At 38.6% G+C, this 10,363-nt stretch overlaps 1 gene segment (V, D, J or C); it reads left to right on the forward strand.

Annotated features, from left to right (window-relative positions):
* The first annotated feature begins 7,805 nt into the window (after window positions 1–7,805).
* LOC135515058 (Ig kappa-b4 chain C region-like) lies at window positions 7,806–9,390 on the forward strand. The segment is given in 2 exon segments: window positions 7,806–7,909; window positions 8,802–9,390. Coding segments are annotated over 2 exon segments (402 nt in total).
* The last annotated feature ends 973 nt before the right edge of the window (window positions 9,391–10,363 follow it).

The raw sequence follows: 10,363 nt of genomic DNA on the forward strand, positions 1-10,363 counted from the left end.
ATCCTGTGTAGATAAACAAGGTGGCTTATGGGAGTTGGACCCAGTCTGACTTAGCATTTTTAAGTCCTATATAAGGTCTCTTTTATCATTATCAGTTAGGCACTCGGACCAACAGTCAAGACTGTTGGGTCGACGGTTTCACTGTTGCAATAATGAATCAATATTGAATTAAGAAGATTGTTTGAAGAAATAACCAAGTCTCTCTCAGTACTGAATTTCCACAACATTTTTGATAACGAGGGGGATCTCTGCAACATCACCTGTTGACCACTCCTGAAGATCTGGGTAAACTGTGCACAGGGGATCAGGAATTGGGGTCTAAGGGAAAAAACACACTCATTATTGAGCAGCTGGACCCTCCTTTGATCTGAGAGGTGCGGGCATGAGTGAATACCAGAGCTCGGACATAGTACTGAGAGAGGTAGGCTTGGACAATCTATCAATACGTGTATGAAATTATGAAGGACAAAAAATAAAAGCCTCTGTTAAGGGTACACTCAGAGCGAGGTCTTCCTTGAACTTCTTTGGGATAGGGGGCAGCATTTTCACTTTTGGATGAATAGCGTGCCCAGAGTAAACTGCCTCCTACTTAGACCCAGATGCTAATATATGCATAATATTATTGGTATTGGATAGAAAACACTCTGAAGTTTCTAAAACTGTTTGAATGATGTCTGTGAGTATAACAGAACTCATATGGCATGCAAAAACCTGTAGGAAATCTGAGGTGTGTAGTTTTTGAATTCACAGTGGGATATGGGTTATTTTGCACTTCCTAAGGCTTCCACTAGATGTAAACCATCTTTAGAACGTTGTTTCAGGCTTTTACTGTGAATTGGGAGTGAATGAGAGCTGTTTGACTAAGGGTTCTGGCAGCAGCCTCTTTCTCAGTCACGCGCAATCACATGAGAGGTATCTCTCGTTTCATTGCTTTTCTACAGACATTGGAATTCTCCAGTTGGAACATTATTGAACATTTATGATAAAAACATCCTAAAGATTGATTATATACTTATTTTGACAAGTTTCTTTGACCTGTAATACAACCTTTTGAACTTTTCGTCTGACTGGACCTGAACGCGCGTTTGGATTTGTTTACGTAACGCCCTAACAAAAGAAGCTATTTGGACATAAATGATGGACATTATCCAACAAATCAAACATTTATTGTAGAACTGGGATTCCTGGGAGTGCATTCTGATGAAGATCATCAAAGATAAGTGAATATTTATAATTCTATTTGACAAATATTGACTGCACAACATGGCAGATATTTCTTTTGGCTGTTTTGGGCTCTGAGCGCCGTACTCAGATGATGCTTTTTCCATGTTTTTTAAAATCTGACAAAGCGGTTGCATTAAGGAGAAGTGTTTCTATACTTCCATGTATAACACATGTATTTTCATCAACATTTATAATGAGTATTTCTGTAAATTCATGTGGCTCTCAGCAATATCACTGCATGTTTTGGAACTACTGAACATAACACGCCAATCTAAAATAAGATTTTTGGATATAAATATGAACTTTACCAAATAAAACATACATGTATTGTGTAACATGAAGTTCTATGAGTGTCATCTGATGAAGATCATCAATGGTTAGTGATTAATGTTATCTCTATTTGTGCTTTTTGTGACTCCTCCCTTTGGCTGGAAAAATGGCTGGGTTTTTCTGTGAGTTGGTGGTGACCTAACATAATCGCTTGTGGAGCTTTCGCTGTAAAGCATTTTTTGAAATCAGACATGGTGGCTGGATTAACAAGAATTTTATCTTTAAAATGGTGCCTAATACTTGTATGTTTGAGAAATTTGATTTATGATATTTCTGGTGATTTCTATTTGGCTCCCTGCAATTTCATTGGCTGTTGGCAAGGGCTTCCGCTAGCGGAACGGGGTTTTGATACGGTGTTTTGATATTCCTGGTACTTAGAAAATATGAAGTAAGATTGGATTTTTGGGACCGTGTTACAAAGTTAGGTAGAAGACATGGATACTCGTTTGGATAGATGTAACTTAACCTCTCTTGGGTAGGGGCAGTATTTTGAAGTTTGGATGACAAACGTTCTCAAAGGAAACTGTATGTTACTCAGGCCCAGAAGCTAGGATATGCATATGCATGGTAGTATTGAATAGAAAACACTCTACAGTTTTTTAAAAACTGTTAAACTAATGTCTGTGAGTATAACATAACTGATATGGCAGGCGAAAACCTGAGGAAAATCCATCCAGGAAGTAGGATTTTTTAATGTTGGTAGTTTTCAATTGAATGCCTATAGAGTATCTAAATGGTTAGGACCCAGAATGCAGTTCCTATGGCATCCACCAGATGTCAACAGTATTTAGACATGGTTTCAGGCTTGTTTTCTGAAAAATGAAGAAGAATGAGACCATATTGTAAGTGGACTGTAGAATCAAGCAAAGCTGGTTTATACGCGTGACTGATTGCGCACCCTTCATTGTTTTTCCTTTCTAATGAAGCCACTATTGTCCGGTTGAAATATTGATTATTTAGACAATAGACAACCTGAGGATTAATTATAAACATCGTTTGACATGTTTCGACGAACTTTACCGGTACTATTAGGATGTATTCTGTCTGCATGTTTTGACCGCCTTTGAGCCAGTGGATTACTGAACAAAACGCGCCAACACAACAGAGTTTTATGAATATAAAGAGGGACTTATTAACAAAACTAACATTTATTGTGTAGCTGGGACTCTTGTGACTACAACCAGAAGAAGATCTTCAAAGGTAAGTGTCACGTCCTGACCTTAGTTCCTTTTTTATGTCTCTATTTTGGTTTTGTCAGGGCGTGAGTTGGGATGGGCATTCTATGTTTTGTTCTATGTTTTGTATTTCTGTGTTTGGCCTGGTATGGTTCCCAATCAGTGCAGCTGTCTATCGTTGTCTCTGATTGAGAACCATACTTAGGTAGCCTGTTGCCACCTGTGTTTGTGGGTAGTTGTTTTCTGTTTTGTGTATTGCACCTTGCAGAACTGTTCATTTGTTGTTTTTGTTCAAGTGTTCGTATTTATTAAATGCATTATGAATACATACCACTTGAATCTTGAGATTGTAAAAAAGATTAGTTGTGGTTTGTCACGTTCATTATAAGGGTAGGACCAAGGCACAGCTTGGTATGTGTACATTAATTTTTATTTAAAGAATGAACACTGAACAAACTAATAAAATAACAAAATGTGTAGCTATACAAACGAGTGCTGACAGGCAACTACACATAGACAAGATCCCACAAACACCAAAGGGAAAATGGCTACCTAAATATGATCCCCAATCAGAGACAATGATAAACAGCTGCCTCTGATTGGGAACCATATCAGGCCACCAGACATACAAATCACCTAGACATACAAAAACTCTAGACATACAAAAAAACCTAGACAATACAAAACTAGCATACCCACCCTAGTCACACCCTGACCTAACCAAAATATAAAGAAAACAGAGATCTCAGGTCAGGGAGGGACCTGTTGCTTATGCAAGGTGTCCCCCCCAGCTGCAAACCTGAACCTATAAAGGGAGGGTCCGGGTGGGCATCTACCCTCGGTGGCGGCTCCGGCTCTGGCTCTGGACGCAGTTCTATTTTTGTTTCATCAGACCAGAGGACATTTCTCCAAAAAGTATGATCTTTGTCCCATTGTGCAGTTGCAAACCGTAGTGGCGTTTTTTATGGCGTTTTTTTTGGAGCAGGCTTCTCCAAAATCTCTTCTTTTCAGGTTATGTCAATATAGGACTCGTTTTACTGTATATATAGATACTTTTGTACTTGTTTCCTCCAGCATCTTCACAAGGTCCTTTTCTGTTGTTCTGGGATTGATATGCACTTTTCGCACCAAAGAGCGCTCATCTCTAGGAGACAGAACACGTCTCCTTTCTGGGCAGTTTGACGGCTGCGTGGTCCCATGGTGTTTATCCTTGCATACTATTGTTTGTACATGAACGTGGAACCTTCAGGCGTTTGGAAATTGCTCCCAAAGATGAACCAGACTTGTGGAGGTCTACAATTTTTTTCTGAGGTTTTGGCTGATTTCTTTTGATTTTCCCATGATGTCAAGCAAAAAGGCACTGAGTTTGGTAGAAGGCCTTGAAATACATCCACAAGTGCACCTCCAATTGACTCAATTCTTGTCAATTAGCCTTTCATATTCTTTTAAAGCTATGACATCGTTTTCTGGAATTTTCCAAGCTGTTTAATGTCACAGTCAACTTAGTGTATGTAAACTTCTGACCCACTGGAATTGTGACACAGTGAATTATAAGTGAAATAATCTGGCTGTAAACAATTGTTGGAAAAATTACTTGTGTCATGCACAAAGTAGATGTCCTAACCGACTTTCCAAAACTATAGTTTGTTAACAAGAAATGTGTGGAGTGGTTGAAAAACGAGTTTTAATGACTCCAACCTAAGTGTATGTAAACTTCCGACTTCAACTGTAAATTTACTCTCATGTTTTCAAACATAATTAAAAGGGCATCTGATCCAACAAATACTCTGCAATAATTTTTACAACTGCTAATTTGATAATAAACATTGAGGGTTTGCTCTCAGAAATCACACTGCTAAACTTTCCATGACATATGATTTTATTAAATGAGATGTTTTAGCAATGGTTTTCTTCAAAAGTGTAGTCTACACTTCATTATATTTCCACAGGTCTTCTCTACCTCCAACACTCTGGGAACAGAGTGAACATCTGGTGACAGTGGTGCTCTATTCTGGGACAAGCAGAACCACGCAGCCCTGTCTATGTAAATCTCAGTTTCACTCCCACAGCTACCAGTCTAGCAGTTGAACAGTTTCACTGCCTGAAATACCCTGGACTGGGCCAGATGTGAGGTAGTGGACTGGTTTGAACCTTTATGGTAGATTCAGTGAAGGAGACATAACACATATATCATCATATAAATAATGACAAATGACATTTCTATTATACTTTATGTAGATAGTGTAGGTCTCCACACGAATGTGTCTAATGTTTGATCCCAGCATCAAGTCTCCTTCACAGACGTAACAGTCAGTAACCTGCTCATCAAAATAGTTAATATAATGCTAGATGATCAATATCTGGTTGTGAGGTTCATATGGGAATTGTATCTAGGGGGGCTGATGCTGATGTAACACCACCTTCTTTTTCTTTACTTCTCTACATCTTATTTTACATGTAGGACTGGTATTGTGGCTATTTCAGAACCAGGCCAGGACAATGATGATGATGATGATGATGGGCAACATATGATCTGAATGATGCGTTCTAAACATATTCAAAGTTGACTTCACAAACCAGTGTTCCATGTCACTGTCTCTAGCATGAGAGTACCTCAGGTTGTTTAAGTGGGTTATAAATCATGTTATATGATCTGAGTAAATATGGTTCAATCTTAGCTTGAAACCCATTACCCAATAGAGGGACATAACAGAGACGGGGATATTTATTCTGAACTCATGGGAGACATTATTATTTCACATAGATAGAGTCCATTCAACTTATTGTCTGAAATGTTAAATAAAAGGTTTGTTAGCCACAGCAAAAGGGAAGGCATATTTATGTAGTCTGGACCTACGGGTGTTGTCAGTTCAGGAATGATTTAACATGAAGGTGGATAAGTTTACATTATAGTCACCACCACTGATATATTTATCTCAGTGTATTTTAGTTCACTCAGTGTTCCATGTCACTGTATCTTCCCCCTCAGCACCTGCAGTAGGTCCCAGCTGTAGCAGTACAATCACTGTGCAGTCTGACTGAGAGGTTTTTGTACGACTCTGTATCACTGTGTGAACACATCACCACTGTGTAAACTCTGACAGTAGTAATCTCCTGCATCTTCAGCCTGGACTCCACTGATGGTCAGAGTGAAGTCACTATGAGACCCACTGCCACTGAATCTAGATGGAGTCCCAGACTCAAGTTCTTCAGCAGAGTAAATAAGTAGTTTAGGAGCTCCTCCGGGTTTCTGTTGGTACCAGGCCATACAGGTATAATCCCCAAAACAAGCATCTGCTACATCTGCACTGGTTTTACAGTTTATAACAACTGTCTGTTCTGGGAGAACAGTTTTCACTGCAGGAGTCTGAGTCACAGTGACCTGTCCTCTGGATTCTGAAACAGAGACATTCAATAACTTTTAATTGATCTGTGTTTGTTTTGTCTAATTTTAGGCAGATTATTCAGTTCACATATTTCAATGAAATATTACATATTTATATTACATATTACTTGTAAGGAAGTATTTTAGGAGCAATAAATTGTACAATCTTACTCTGAATTAAGGATATCAATATCCACAAAAAGCTCACGATAAAAGTCATAGTTGTAGTTCTGTTGTCATGAAGGACAGCTCTCAGTCATGAAGTGTTCAACTCATAAGGCTATAAATGCTCTAAGAGCAGTGGAGCAGATGCATTATGCAAATGAATGTTTCAAATCTATTTCAGTTTCCAAGTAGACTCCCATCAGAATATATTTTGTCCTGGTTGAGCCTTCTTTTATAATAATTAGGTGGGTGCTTAAATGTGTCCTATTTCACGCATGTACATGTGTGTTTTATGCCCATGTGTGAATTGTAAAAGTTTTTTTTTTTCAGTTCTCAACTCCCCTTGAGTCATCCTTGTAGAGTAGGGTCAAGACCAGGGTCTGCCGGGCCTTGCTCAAAGGTACAGCAACATATTTCTCACCTTGTCGACCCGGATATTTGAAATCATGACCTTTCATTTACTAGCACAACACTCTAACCACTAGCCTTTTACAACATCAAACAGCAACTGTTTACTCAGATCACTAATATATGGTAACTTTTATGTCACACCACCATTGTATTGTTATTCTGATGATGATCAGATATAATGAGCTGTCTGTTCACTCATGCTTGGTCTCTCATGTAAGTTCCTCTAATCAGTTAGTGAACACTTCTCTAAACTAAAGCTGGTAGGATTCCTCTGGTAGTGTTGTCTGTCCTCTGTGACTTTACCACCACTGTTAAATCTGAGATCAACATGTTTAATACAGGAATATACAACATGGATCACTATCACTACTGCTGCTGCTGTTGTCTTTCATATGGACAATATGGAGGAATACTAGCAACACTGATCTGATGCTGGACTGTATCTACAGACTAGGAGAACACCTGATACACAGAGAAAGGAACAAATACTATTATCTGGATTTAAGATACAATTCATATTTATATTATCTAGAAACAGCTAATATGAAGTGTTTGTTTTTCCTGGAAGATGTTAAAGTGTATTAGTGTTGATTATGATTCTGTATGAGTGATCTTCACTGTAACAGCTGCAGTATCACAACACAGAGAGGTTTTTGTACCAGCAGTAATAGTGATTGTATCACTGTGGTGGACTTTTGGTAGCGGCACCAGACTTGATGTTGGAAGTAAGTAAACACCAAATTAACTGTTTTATTCACCTTTTGATGTCCTGTTTCAATTTCACTTTACATTTTGCCTTGATATTGAGGATTTTTCAAAATAACATTTTTAGATAATTAAAAAAAACACATATTATGGCCAATTTGAATATGAATGTTATTACGTCTAATCAAATCTGACCTGCTTTTAAACTATGAAGTGATTATCCTACATTTTAGATTAGTTGTATGAATAAACATACTGCACCTAGTAGGAAATGTACAAGAAAAAGTCAGTTTTGGTCAATGTTAAGGAAATCAAAATCAAAAACATTTTATTTCTAATTGAGTAGATTAAATAATTTCTGAAAAGTATTCATACTATAGCAGAGTTAATTATTTGAACCACAGTCTAAATAAATTAAGCTTGCCAAACATGCAGGAGGTTGTTGTACCAGCAGTAATAGTGATTGTATCACTGTGGTACACTTTTGGTAGCGGCACCAGACTAGATGTTGGAAGTAAGTAACACGCTCTTTGATATTTCTTTCTGATTATTTTTTGGGGTATTTTACTCTGTGAAACTCTGTCTCCATGAAAATATTGTGATTCTACATACTTTACTTTCTAAAAAAATAACTTTTTTATATTTATTTTGACTAACAACCAACATGTTCAAATGTAGGTGTTTATTCGGTGTTTATTTAAATGTGTGGTTTGATGGATTGCAAAGGATAGTTCTAGTATGATAGCTATTTAATAATATGGAATATAGCTGTTGCATTGTGTATTACGCTTTGTGCGATTAAAAAAAATCTTTATCTCAAATATTTTGGTTAAATGTAGCTTTTGACTGAGCCTTCTTTCAAGTAAATATTTATTAAATCAAAATGATAAATTGTAGGTTTATTTGTATGTCTGATTCGTATAATTGCAGTATATTATTCCTAAATCTGGTATAATAACTAATAGTATTGTATATAGTTTTCATCATTGTTGCATTGTGTTTATGGTAGACTTCACAGTTAGTGAGAAGACAAAGGGTCTCAGTTATGGTTGTAACTGACTTCATAATCCAACATGGATGATATGTGATGAAAATACTATGAATATGAGTCTGCTGTTCTGATCAGATCCAATACTAAACAACATCTGTAGAACATGTATAACTGACACCATATGACTAGCAACTCTAGTTATTTAACCACTTTATACTTGTTTGGTTCATAAATCTGCTTTGTATCATGTTACTTTAGTGTTTTCTCCACATCTTCTAATCAATCTGACTCCTACATTCATATTTAGAGGGCATTTCCAATTCACTTTATTTTGTTGTGTCCTTTGCTGAAGATAATATCTTACTGTAGCTGTACTTGATGTTGTTACTTAGTTGATGTGTTCTGTTTGATCCAGGTAACAGTGCCCCCACCCTCACCGTCCTGCCCCCCTCTAGTGAGGAGCTGTCCAGTACAACAACAGCCACACTGACGTGTCTGGCCAACAAGGGCTTCCCCTCAGACTGGACCATGAGCTGGAAAGTGGACGGGACCAACAAGAACCAGGAGACCAGTTCTAGGGTCCTGGAGAAGGATGGTCTGTACAGCTGGAGCAGCACCCTGACTCTCACTGCCCAGGAGTGGACCAAGGCAGGAGAGGTGACCTGTGAAGCCCAGCAGAAATCCCAGACTCCAGTCACCAAGACCCTGAGGAAGGCTGACTGTTCTGGGTAGGACCGCTCAGTCACACACCCCTGTGGAGAGAGGCTGCTGGTTCCTCTGCTTAGACTCTGTTCTGAGATCAGATGTTCTCTGTCTTATTGATCACTGACATGTAGACTAACAGAGGGCTTTGCTTGAGTTCATGTGTCAACCATCTCTGTAGACTGAGGTTGTATCATTGTTAGATGTGATGTGTTCTGTTTTATTACTACTAGATACTGTAGAAATGTTTGCTTTGATGCTTTAATGAATAGATGAAAATAAAGATTTTCCTTTGGAACACACATTTTTGTTGACTCTTTTAATAATTAGACTGTAGTCTTAAATGTTGTTGAATGGTATAGACATACAGTATATCAAAAAAGCCTGGTTCACAGTTTCTTTGAAAACTATCAGACCTAAATGTCATTGCTCAGTTATGTATGTTCTCACAAACCACATCATCTTCAACAATCAAATCAAATGTTACTAGTCACATGTGCTGAATACATCAGATGTAGACCTTACTGAGAAATGCTTACTTACGAGCCCCTAACCAACAACGCAGTTAAAAAAAATATGGATAAGAAGAAGAGATTAAAGTGACAAGTAATTAATGAGCAGCAGTAAAATAACAGTAGCAAGACAATATACAGGGGGGTACTGATACAAAGTCAATGTGCGGGGCCACCAGTTAGTTGACGTAGTATGTACATGTAGGTAGTGTTATTAAAGTGACTATGCATAGATGACAACAGAGAGTAGCAGTGGTGTAAAGAGGGGAGGGGGGCAATGCAAATAGTCTGGGTAGCCATTTGATTAGATGTTCAGGAGTCTTATGGCTTGGGGAAGGAAGCTGATTAGCAGCCTCTTGGAACTGGACATGGCCCTCTGGTACCGCTTGCCGTGCGGGAGCAGAGAGAACCGTCTATGACTAGGGTGGCTGGAGTCTTTGACCATTTTTAGGGCCTTCCTCTGACACCGCCTGGTATAGAGGTCCTGGATGGCATGAAGCTTGCCCCAGTGATGTACTGGGCCATTCGCACTACCATCTATAGTGCCTTGCGGTTGGAGGCCGAGCAGTTGCCATACCAGACAGTGAAGCAACCAGTCAGGATGCTCTCGATGGTGCAGCTATAGAACCTTTTGAGGATCTGAGGACCCAAGCCAAATCTTTTCAGTCTCCTGAGGGGGAATAGGTTTTGTCATGCCCTCTTCACGACTGTCTTGGTGTGCTTGGACCATGTTAGTTTGTTGGTGATGGGGACATCAAGGAAC

Source organism: Oncorhynchus masou, chromosome 26, assembly GCF_036934945.1.
Source record: "Oncorhynchus masou masou isolate Uvic2021 chromosome 26, UVic_Omas_1.1, whole genome shotgun sequence".
Lineage (NCBI taxonomy): Eukaryota > Metazoa > Chordata > Actinopteri > Salmoniformes > Salmonidae > Oncorhynchus > Oncorhynchus masou.